Source organism: Acipenser ruthenus, chromosome 6 (assembly GCF_902713425.1).
Source record: "Acipenser ruthenus chromosome 6, fAciRut3.2 maternal haplotype, whole genome shotgun sequence".
Taxonomy (NCBI): domain Eukaryota; kingdom Metazoa; phylum Chordata; class Actinopteri; order Acipenseriformes; family Acipenseridae; genus Acipenser; species Acipenser ruthenus.
In genome coordinates this window covers 50,513,944-50,526,723 of record NC_081194.1, presented here as the reverse complement: position 1 = coordinate 50,526,723, position 12,780 = coordinate 50,513,944, and the positions used below count along the sequence as shown (strand labels likewise).

Sequence of the window (12,780 nt, the reverse complement as noted above, 5' to 3'; positions counted from 1 at the left end):
TTAAATGATAATTGTATATAGTTTAATTTATTTTAAATCATCAAGAGAAAACATTATCCAAGTTTGTTTTATTATTATTCATGGTGTTGCTTTCTTTTAATAGATAGCTTGAATATGTGCAATGAAAAGGTTCATTTTCTTAAATCCATGGTCACCTAATCCAAAAAAAATATTCTAAAAAGAAAAGTTATCAGCACAAATCTTTGTTTTTTACTCTGGGAAATGGCTTTGAGTTTGAAGCTTTGTGTTTTTGCTTTCAAGCATATTCAAGGCATAAATCATGGTAGTACTGTGATTGGCCCAAAATGGAAAATGAGAAACAGAAGAACAGCTAAAGAATTTTGCTTTAAACCCAATTAAATAGGTCAAAGAAAGAAACAGAAAGTGAATTAAATTCACTAATGCTTTTGGGGTAATGGTAGGTAGGTAGGTAGTTAGGTAGGTAGGTAGATAGGTAGGTAGGTAGGTAGGTAGATAGATAGATTTTGATTTTATTTCCCCTCCCTACTCTCGTTCCACCTCTGAACACACCAACCTCTGCAGGTTCTTATACATGTGACCGTCTCTAGATTTGTATAAAATAAATCAAATCTGGAGACGGTCAGACCAATACAAAATAATACACACAGAGGGGCGGGGTGTACCCCGTCACACCACCTAATAAAAGTTTTACTTTAATACTAAACTTCAGCAAGAAACATCCTACTGAGTGAAGCAACTGTTAGCAAGCTTATTTTACAAGTTATTTTGTATTACTTGAATGCAAAAGTCTTCAGTCAAAAGATCAATGACGATTACAAGATATAATACCTTCTGTCAGGTCTTCAATTGCTTTCCTCACACCTCTGTCAAATGCACGAGCATCTGCAGGACTCTGAAACGTCAGCCCAAATTTCTTGTTGTCGATTTTCCAGTGATGAAATGTAGGTGTTGCCTTTGTGTATATCAAATCTTTCTTCAAGAAGCATTCAAGCACCACCTACAGGAACAGAAAGATGGTTTGTCAAGGTATTCAATAAATCATAACCTGTTATCTAACTTTTTGCCCCCTAAAAGACAATGTTTTGTCACTTAATGACAAATTATGTGTATATTATTTTGTATTTTACTTGGAATTATCCCAACCAGTAGCCTACATAAATAGTTGTTTAAAGTCGTCACAATTGAAGGAGGACAGGCAAGTTTTTAATTCAGTAAACAACACCTAACTGATCCTTCTCTGACTGACTGCTATAAACGAACGCATAATAATCCCAAAGTCTAGCGACTAAAACTGAGCTATCCAAGGTTGCATTTAGACAATACAGTCAAACTTGTGATAACTATAACTACAGAACTAAAACAAACAATAGAAGAAAACTATAGAATCATCTCTAGTTTTATTCATATGACCAAGTTTTAAATTTGATAATTTTGTGTACATTTATTGTAGAATTGCAATTATCTGAACTGTAGAAATGTCGCTGTTTTATGAATTAAAAATTACTTCCATCAATATATATTTCCAAGACTCATGGGCTTCATATAGAAAAGACTTTCAGCAATTTTGCCTATGAAGTCTTAATTTATGAACTAGACAAATGATTTTATACAGTACTTCCATCTTTCTAGATATCTGCTTTGCTCTATTATGATCCCCACTGAGCAAAGTATGGCAAGAGTCAGGGACAGGCTGCAATATCTTTCCATTCCTCAACTCAGGAGGTCAACCAAAAGCCTGTCTAGGAAGTCTCCCCCTCTGCACCACTTCACCACTGAAATCTGCACCTTGTTGCATAAGGCTCAAATTAGATTCCAGACTGACATGCAGTTAGGATATGAACATATGACCTCTAGAGCAAAGGATAAACACTACATTGCATAACCTGGGTTATACATCAATGAAAATAACACAAAGCCAAAAGTGGAAATTCATTATATATATATATATATATATATATATATATATATATATATATATATATATATATATATATATATATATATATATATATATACCTGTTTGTCTTTTAGTCGCTCGCCATGGATTAGAAAGTCACTTGTCCCATTGAGAGCCTCTGAGTGAAGGACTTTACAGACACCAACTCTGCTTAGACCACCTCCTTCTTGTGCAAGCCATCCTCCACTAGAGTCATCTCGGGTCATAACCACTGCTTTGACACGCACAATGTAGCTGTCACTGTATTATACACAAAAAAGGGGGGAAAAATGAAGAATTAAAATCATGCATTTTACATCAAGCACTAAAAGACAAGTAGCATGTAAAGGATAAACTCAATGGGGCCTTTTTTAACAATATAAAAATCAGCAGAAGATCTCAATGCTGCCAGGGTTTTAATATTTTTAAAAAGGCTCTCCCTTGATGGTGAGAGTGACGCTGTGATGTCTGTACAGTAAAAATGAGAACCATCATCAACATGAAAAAGTGTATCACTATGACCTACATCCCCTGTATGTACATGTAAAAACAGTTTGTACATACTGACAGACAAACAGGTTGCCTCCATATACCATCATATTCTGATTATCCTAATAACTTGAGCTAAATAATGTCCTTTTGTATGGGTAGTTATTTATATACTGTATGCATAACTCTAAAGGTGCATCACAAAATCGACAAGCATATATCTAGCTATGCAAAACTGTAAAATGTCATACCAAAAGATAGTTGGATAGACAAACAGCCTCCATTTACCCCTTAGATTATGATACAATATAACTTGCCAAAAAAAGGTCCTAAGGAAATTTCAAGACACTATTATGTTTGCTTTCAAAAACATTCTACTCAAAAGGGCAACTTTAAGGATCTAAATGACAACTGTATGCGGTTTAGATTATTAAATGTGGACAGATATCTTGTAAGTTTGATCAGCAAGAACATTTTAGTCCATGAAAGCAAAATATTAATGTATATAGCCTACGTACATGTATACCATGACCTACAGTACATCCACCAAAAGTACAAAGTGCACTAAATGAAAGTACAATGTATGGGATTACAAGCAGACAAAGACACCTATACATATACCCAGATTCTGAACAACTAAAGAATGTCCCACAGTAACCATGATCAATCACAAGTTGATAAGCTTGTCTCTAACACTACAAAACTATATAAGTGTACAGATGGCTCCAATCCTCATCATAATAAAGGGATAATAAATAAAGTTTATTGTATAAAGTCAAACCAGTTCAATTAGGATTACATTTACTGTTGGTACTGAAACAAGCTTACTGTATAGTATCAATTACCCCCTTTAACCCATAAAGGCTAAAAAACAGTTTGACTGTACTGTATGTGGCAAATGCAAAATATGGCTGCTACACACGTTAAGCAAAGGTATTCAGGTGTGTGCAGTGCTACGCCATATGGATCATAATAAGCATAATGAGGGGGTTCAGAACAAAAAGCACAGTACCTATTGGTCAAAAGCTACTGAAATTTACTTTCAAATATGTTTGTCCAAACACACCTATGTAGAGTCAACAATGCCTAACAAGCAGGAAGTCAGTCATATATGGTTCTTGTACTTAAGCTTTTAAATAATTAACTAACAAGGTATGTACAATACACAGCCCTAGACCATTTTCTTTCCAAAATAGGAAGGGTGGTTAGCCGACTCATTTTTACACAGAAGAGTCTGCAATAAATGCTTTCTGAAGGATGTGACAGTGCCAGTGTTCCTGTCACTTGACCCAAATGCATTATTTGCTTAAAAACACACGCAGAAATAAATGAGAACAAATTTAAATCCCATATCCGACTGTAGATTTAACTTGACATATCACATAACACTACTGTCTCCTTACACTACTGACAGTGGAGGAGGTGTACAGTGCATATGATAATATAGCTGCTGACTTCATCAGTTATCTGTCTTAAGGAAAAAAAAAAAAAAAACTAATTCCATCAAAACTTGAGAACATGTGCCCTGATTTAATGCTTTTCCAGCAGGGTCGACAGAATGACTCACTATGACATCATAAAAAGCTCCTGTGGGTGGAAAGGGAGGGAGGGATCCCAAGTGCCTGTATCAGGAATGCCGATGGATTTCGCAGCCTTGATTTTCCAAAGTCTATTTTATTACAGAGATAACACAATCTTTCTGAGTTGGCAAAAATATGAGTAATTACAAAATAAGAGTAATTAACAAAATAGTAGACAGCCACGACCTACATCCACAGCATGTATAATACAGTGTATATAAAATGTATACATTTTTGGACAGGAAACTTCATACTGTATTTCCCCAGATTCTAATACTTTCATAACTTACAGTAAACAGCGTTGTTCCTAGTTGTCCCCAAGTTATATTACAATGACAAAGTGGTTTACTAGATGAAGGTATGTAAAATGTCCTTTAAAATCTATTTCTTTCTCTTTAAATAAACAATTCTTACTTTAACTGAATACAATTTTTTGAAACCTAACTTTCGTTACTTGTAGCACTGTATCAAGGTTTTCCCACCACATCTTTTGACATTTCTCAGAAAAATAGGTTTTGCTGGTAATATTAAGCAAATTTAGGTGAATCTAAAATTGTGACATATCAAGTATGACATTGTGGCTCCATTATATATTCACTGTCACTGGGGATATGCATCCCCTGTGGGGGAGAATAAGTGTATACTATTAACTCTACACACAGTACAATATACTGCATAAACAAGCATTTCAAAACTTCAAATGTTTCCAAAATTATCTAAAATGCCAGATTCATTAATTAAGAATGGAATGAATATTGTGTATCTTTTTGTCAAAGTAAAAATGTGTGTTAAAAGCACAAGGAAAACATGTAGGTCCTAGGCGCAGTGTGAGGCAAAGCTATTAGTTACTCTATGTGCTGCCCGACATAAGTTTCATGTCACCTTGTATTAAAGTTCTCCTTACACACTCATCCAACAAGCAGACCCACCCTGTACTATAAACAGGGTAGTAAAACTGATTATCCAACAGCATGTAGGTTTGAAAGATTTTTAATACAGCTGATTATCTGAACAGCAACTGAGTCACTGATTTAGCAATCTGTGACGTTAAAAAACTGAAATTGGTTTCTTTCTGAATCATCACTAAAATGAACAGTACAGGAATGGAAATACTCTTACCCACCCCATCCTTTGAAAATGTAAATACATTTGAGCAAAAGAAAAGGAAGATGACACCACTGTACATTCTTGTGAAAGTTTACAGTATATAAAATCATACAATGACCTCTTCCCCCCCCCCCCCCCCCATTACAACTCTGTAGATAACGGGAGACTAGGACAGAAGAGCAATTCTCTGAATTTGGCATTTCCAACCAAAATCTAAATGCTATCTGCCTGCCTGCGTGTTTTTTCTTGAGTGCTCTCAGCATTACTCTTAACGGAAAGCCTGTTTAATCCTAGAACCAAAGTAAATGGAGTACTTCTATTTGGTTTGCTGTGGTCTGTGGATATTTGGCCCATGGTTTCCTGGAGCAGTCGCACTTCGATATACAGTACAACCTGTGTAGCAACAGTTTTTTGAGGAGCAGGTCTGGTGTACTAATCCAGGAAATCAAGCTGATGGAAGACGTTCTTGCATAACACAAGTACACAGTAGGTAGTTAATAAATGCAGTTCTTCCTGTCCTGTATGTTGCTATTGTTTTCCACCCAGATAGTCTAAAACTGCATGCAATAAGATTAAAGAATCATCTAATCATAAGTGATACCAGACAGGGCAATACTGATGCCAAGAAGATTTCAGAATAGACAACATACATTCTTAGAAACCTTTTTCAACAATTGTTTTAAAACATATTTTTAAAAATATACTGCATATTGTACCAGGTCTTGATAATTTGAACATAAGTGACCATTTCAAGCAAAAAGTGCTGGTTATAGCAGATTAATTCAAGTATCTGCAACTTAACCAAGCGCAGAGCAGAGTATACTGCACCAATGCTGCCGTCCATCCACTGCACTCCATATCTCAAAAAACGAGAGGCGTTATGTCGTGAAGCCGAAAAAACCTGAACAATCTGTTTTGGCAAAACGTTCCACCTTCCTTTACTGGAACGTGTTCCTCTTGTTCAGCTGAGCAGCCCAGTCTGTTCCTGCTCACATTGAACAAGTAGAACGTGTCCTGGTCTGTGTGTCTTAAGAAATTATGCCTTATTAAAGAAGTGAATGTCACGCAGGTGAAGCAAATCTGTGAGTCTTAGGGTCAAGGTCACACTGGGGCTTCCAGGTTTACAAATAAGTGTTTAGTATAATAATAATAATAATAATAATAATAATAATAATAATATGATCATTTACTTATAGAATTTAAACAATAAAGGAAGTAGTGTTCCCCTTATTTAGTAACAAATAAAAAATTAACTAACTACTCAAGTAACAACAAAGCAGATGTACAGAATAAACAAATGTACTGAATACATTTAGTGGCCAACCAAGTTTAGACCTTTAGTGACAAGTCAATACTTTAAAAGGTAATCTACAATTCATAATTAATTTTCTTCTTTATACCTAAGCCTGCTGTACAGTATCTTGAACGCATGAGTTTCGGAATCCACACTTTTTTCCCCGCGTCTGTCGACAAGTATCTGCGTCTTCTGTACATCCGGCACTTTTTTTTTTTATTCTCGCTTCTCTGTGGAAATGTGTGCCATTTCTGAATCAGCTGGAGACTGATGTTACGGATCTGGAACAGCTTTGGTTTCAATTTTGCTCAGCAGGGAACAGCATCTTCACAACTGGCTTCAGAGGAGACTCAGATTAGTCAAACCCAAATAAAATGCACACTTCCACGAAAAGTCCCACATGAGCACAAATACGGCTTGTGTCTAGTACTTAAGATTGCAAGTCCAACCATACAGAAACCTTAGCTTGTGATTGACAATGGATAAACGTTGTCTTACATTAAAGTACCTTTCTTAAATGGAAGATTGACAGCCATGGTTGCCATACAGTAGAAAACTACACACACAAAACACACCCATCCACTGACAAAATGGCATGTGTAAAGTATGATCACAATTGAACCGAATAGGCAGACTCCTATTGTATCTCCTTTTTACACAAAAGCTTGCTCTGAATGCCCAAAGCAAGTGTTCACACCCAAAACTAGTCACACTTTTGCTTATCAACCCATTACAGACACATCTTATCCTGCTTTATTCTATCTATTGACTGCTGCCCTTAAAGATAACATTTGACAGCGTAAAAATTCTATGCATTAAAAAAAAAAAAAACCCCACCCCTCCAAATGAACTCTTTTTGAAGCACAGCATTTATGAATCGGAATGAACAGGGATCAGGGGGTGTGTGTAAAAATGTTACGGTACGATTAAATCAGAAGAAACATTTCATTCTAGTCCCAATTGTGCGATCTTGGTAACCTTTATGGGGTGGTACAGTGAGTAAAACCATCTAGTTCTGGGGGTCAGATAAGCAGGAATTGATTCCTAAACAAATGCTTCAGGGGTGTTTGCTGAATCATAGATGACCTACAGTATATTACACCAAAATACTCCAAAGTACACTGAACATGGTATACATTGTTCCGCGTTTCCGGTTTATTCCAAATTTTACCGAAAAACTACAGGTACATTTTTTTTTTTTTTTTTAACTGAACATCGTTCTTTATTGATTTATATCTGATTTTTCTGATCGTTCTCTGTTCAGACACACTAGGTAAACTACACAAGGACTAAGATACAGCAGGTCATCTGAGTACAAGTAATTTGTTGTAATGTTAGGTTTAATATCAATGTTCTGTCTAATGTTTATCTTTGGGTTTTTAATAGGGTCAGAATATTCGATTATGCCGAAGCTAGCTGAGTTCGGCATTTGACAGGGATAGGCCTACTATATTCTGCCTTCTATAGTAGTTCAATTTTTAGGTAAATGATCCAAGATTTGTCATTGAGTGGAGCCTGTGTTGTGTCCACAAAACTATTCTCGTTTTCATTTTAAATCAATGGGCCTGGCAACGCTAACACAGATGGCACTAAACACAATTTACTGTACAGACATTAAGAACCCAGTGGTTTAGATTAAAATAGACAGTTTCAATAATTAATATTAAGAATTAATAGACAAAGACTTAAGCTTTTATATAAGTTAATGTGCACATTTGCATGCTGAAAATAACTACTGTACAGTACATGGTTACATAAGTGTAGTTTATTTTAGGTAGTGTAAATAGAAAGAAACAAAAATTACGTATGCAACACGTGAATTGGCATTCTATTTATTATATTTTCTCAGGCACTTCCTTTCCAAGAAATGTGTATTTATTTATGTATTCTTGTTTATAACAATCCCCAATTCACAAAACTCCTCTGTAGACAAAGGAACACAGTATTTGAAATATCGCACCACCAGATCTTAAAGAGTTTAAAATCATGTGTGCTGCTTGATGAAAAACAGTTGCACATTATCCTAAAACTAAGCTGAATATTGATTTCAATGTTATTAATTTAAACCAAGACAGTGTCATTATAATGCAACAATTCCATAAAATATACTATATTATACTATCATATTGTGCACAGGTACAAGTATATATGTTACATTAAAATCTTAAGATGTCAACATTTACCAGGTAAATGTCCAAAATAAACATGATAATGCTTTACTTCTGACATTTACCGGTAAACCTCAGGAATAACCAAGTGCCTTTACCAATAAGCTTTGGTAAATGTCTGAAAAGCCACATATTCCTTCAGAATTTCGGACATTTACCAATAAGCTTCAGTAAATCATTCGATTAAACAGTAAATGTCCGAAAAGCAAAATATTTCTTCATAATTCCAAACATTTACCACCTTACTTGGTAAATGTTGACATTTACCAGTAAAACGTAAGATTTACCAGATTCTGACTTTTACGGTAACACATATACTGCTGATCCAGTAGACCTCTTTCAACAGTTGGATGTTTTTTTTTGTTTAAGGTGCTTTGACCTGAGTTCAGAGGTTGCTGTTCAGTTATAGTTAGACATATGTGATATAGCGCTAACCATTCAAAGTGTCTGTTGGAGTTTCAGTGCCATCTAGTGAACACCCACTCTGTTTTACCAGCAATACAAAAGGAAACTATCCACAGTTGGTGTTCGCTCCTGTAGATGGTGCTATCACTTACGAACAAAGACACACTGACTAAGCTTCTGTATTCAGGCCAAATTGCCTAATTGCTTAAAAAAAAAAAAAAAAAAAAAAAAAGGACAATGGCACTGTATTCCTTTAAGATCTGCACTTGACATATCACAAATAATAATATAGTATAGTTTCACAATCTTTGGGATCAAAATATCTAATTTAGATTGCTCTGCAATATAAAGTACTAACAATAAATTGTATGATGAGTTCTCACAATATTACTGAAAGTGTGATTCACTTAAGCATTTTACAGTAGTGATTTTGTTATCTCTGATGCCAGTTCATTCCCAGTGGGATAAGCAAGTACAGTAATACGTCTTATGTACAGTCACAGTAGTATAGCCAATACCTGTAGCATAGCATGCTCCTTAATGTTACATTTAAAATGCTTGTTTCAAGGACAGTAAATTGTACAGTATAATAACCATAATTATGAATATATATATATATATATATATATATTATATATATATATATATTTTAAACATAACACAATATCAAGTCTAATACATTTGTGTGTTTATTTATCCTACTGAGAGTATCTATTTGATATACTGGTTCAATAGCCTGGTTTTGCGACTTAATACCATTACACAATTATTCTAATTAGTAATATAGGACTTAACACAGATGTATACAATGCCACTTTTTAAACAGCAGTGTATTTAAAACGACCGACAAGATAAACATTGATAGAAAAGAACGCTGCCGATTGCCTTACAGCATCAGTAATAAGCTACAGAACAATTCTTGAATTCCATGGCCAGAAAGAACTAGACACTGGGTGGGTGGGAAGCAGGTCTATATTTACAATTTAACAACTGAAATGAATGAGAAGACAGCTACGGTAAGCTTCTTCCTGTCAAGCTAAAATGGCATTTTATTTATATAAAGCTATTTAGAGCAATAGTGCTTATAAACAGTGCGTTTATTAGTCTTAAGCAAATGCAACAGTTCTGTATGCACAGCAAATGTACTATAAAAACATACTGACGAAAAACTGTGACCTAGACTTACCTTCTGGAATCTGACATTTCTCTAAATTTCTTGGTCATCCTCATAAAATTCATGAGGAAAAATATTCCTGGTAAATTCCCATCATTACAGTTATGCAGTTTCCAATCAGTTCAACCATCTTTAGCTGAACTGATTCGAGGCTGTTTGCCTAAAGTGCTTCCCCACATATGATTCAGTCTCCTTGACAAACACACAGTATTGTACTGTATGAGTCATCAAACGGCCATTCTGCATTTACAGGCCTGTAGTGTCAGTACACCGCATTCACATCCTGCTTTGCAGACTGAAGTGTGGAGGCAGGGTGAACATTAGGCTAAATAAATGAAAATATCAGCCTGAAATCTCAGAAATCATAACCCTCCTCCACAAAGAAATGATCAAACACTCAATGTTCATTGTATGGGGCATAACTCCAAATCAAGACGGTACTAGTACTTTAATTTGCATATATATATATATTTTTTTACAGTTTTAAATTCAAGGCTCGGTTAAAAAAATATCTTGATAATACTATTTCTTTTTTTTTTATCCTAATTTCAGGTCAAGGTAAATAATAACAATGCAAGAAAGCAGATTCATTTTAGACTAGTGCTTCTCAAACTGGGACTGGGGAGTGCAGAATGTATCCGGGGGGGTGGGGGGAAGGTTCAGGATTTTATTCATTTATTTTTAAATTACCCCGCACATCTTAACCTATATATATTAACTTGACACTTGGCACTGTGTATATGACTGGTGCCTTTTATTATTATTAATTTCTTAGCGGACGCCCCTATCCAGGGCAACTTACAATTGTTACAGGATAACATTATTTTTACGTACAATTATCCATTTATACAGTTGGGTTTTTACTGGAGCAATCTAGGTACCTTGCTCAAGGGTACAGCAGCAGTGTCCCCCCAGTGTAAGCTTGCACATTACTGGACCAAGTCTGCTGCCATCTGGTGATGTACATTGGCTTATTAAGCTTTGGATACAATTGGTAAACTATTATTTGCAGTGTTAAGTTTTTGCAAAAAAAACATCAGTGAATTATTTAATTGCTTTACATTTGTACAGATGGGGGGGGGGGGGGGGGGGGGTGTTGGGTGCGTCGTCAAGTACCACAGACAAGAGGAAGGGGGGCGCAGTCCAAAAAGTTTGAGAACCACTGCTTTAGACTAAACAAATCAGTCATCACCCATCAGGCTACTAAATGCCCCACTGGTTAGTGGACAATAGTTTTCTTCTGATTCATTTTAGCTAGATTGCATTCCCATCAGTGTGACACTTACTATCTGGTCTGCCTGTTTTTCACAGATTTTGTCTTGCTCAAATTTAAGTGGCTCCCCTAAATTTACATGGTTAAATGAAATTAGATCATTAACTCCTTTGCAGCCTCTATCGGCGATGTTCAATTCCCCTAGTAACCTTTGAGTAGATGTCATCAGGAATGTTTGATTTCCCTCTATGAGTCCCTTATTACATGTGTATCTATGTCGTTCCATCAATAAACTGCACCACACTTTGTATAGAGACAGTCAAGTCCTGCCAGACTTGTCTGTTTACTTCTACAGCTTGATTGACAGGTCATTTGCTTTGAAGATATTGCATGTGTAATATCCCCATGTACAGTAATCTCTGTGTATATATTTTCAGTTTCTTATATCCTATACTTTATATAATCTGTAAAAATAATAACTATTTGTTTATGTTAGTGTGATAGTTACAACGATTATTATACAGACATATACATGTCAAATGCAGACAGAATGTATTGCAAGTAGGAGGAGATGCTAATAATGATTAATATTTTTTCTGCATTACGGATGGATACAACGTAATAATCAAATGCAGAAAGTACAGCGATGAGAGAGAGAGAGAGAGAGAGAGAGAGAGAGAGAGAGAGAGAGAGAGAGGAGAGAGAGGAGAGAGGAGAGAGAGCGCACCTGTCCAGGTTTGACCCAGAGTCAGGGAATTTGCATCTGTGTCCAGGTGGCAGGAATTAACAAGCCCTGACACCAAACAAACACCAACCTTCCTATAATATTTCCATTGACATACATTAGTTGCTTAAACGATTTCCACTGTCTTATTAGAAATATACTGTTTAGTACTGATCTGTACATTCTACTTTGTCCCCAGCACTTGAATAATGCAGAGGACAACGAACATATCCACGTGATGTAAACGATCCAAGTGAGGGGCTGCAGTCACGTGACCCCAGCAGGCTACATACTAGAGGTCAAAACAACCAAACAGTATATTCCACAGGAAAATGTAATGTATTTGCAAGCACAAAGCATACTTCTTACCTTCATACTTCGGTACATGTTACCAATTAAGAAAATATATGTTTTCAATAGTTTTTTACAAAATACAGTACTAAATATGAATTATATCCAGTATTTCTATGTTGTTCGTATATAAACGTTTAACATCTTTTGTTCTATCGCAATTAAAGCAATGTAGGCCTATATTTAATATAGAAGCTTTGTATGGGGATAAAAAATAAATAAATAAATTCTGTAAAAAGACTTCCTGTAAAATCAGCTTCAGCAAGTGACAAGACTATGCTGTACAAAAAGGAGCACAGCATTAACAATATCTAAGGTACGTGCATAGCGATTTCTGTTCAGTTTTCAAGCAGCCTA

The 12,780-nt window shown here is 35.5% G+C and overlaps 1 protein-coding gene across 1 annotated transcript in view; it reads right to left on the bottom strand.

Annotated features, from left to right (window-relative positions):
* Positions 1–12,780, bottom strand: part of LOC117410894 (sprouty-related, EVH1 domain-containing protein 2-like) — a 49,977-nt gene that overhangs the window by 20,692 nt on the left and 16,505 nt on the right. Inside the window, exons 2-3 of the mRNA XM_059025466.1 lie at positions 1,999–2,179; positions 811–979 (exon numbers count right to left, since the gene is read on the bottom strand). Of these exons, the coding sequence (XP_058881449.1) occupies positions 811–979; positions 1,999–2,179 (350 nt within the window). The remainder of the gene's footprint in view (positions 1–810; positions 980–1,998; positions 2,180–12,780) is intronic.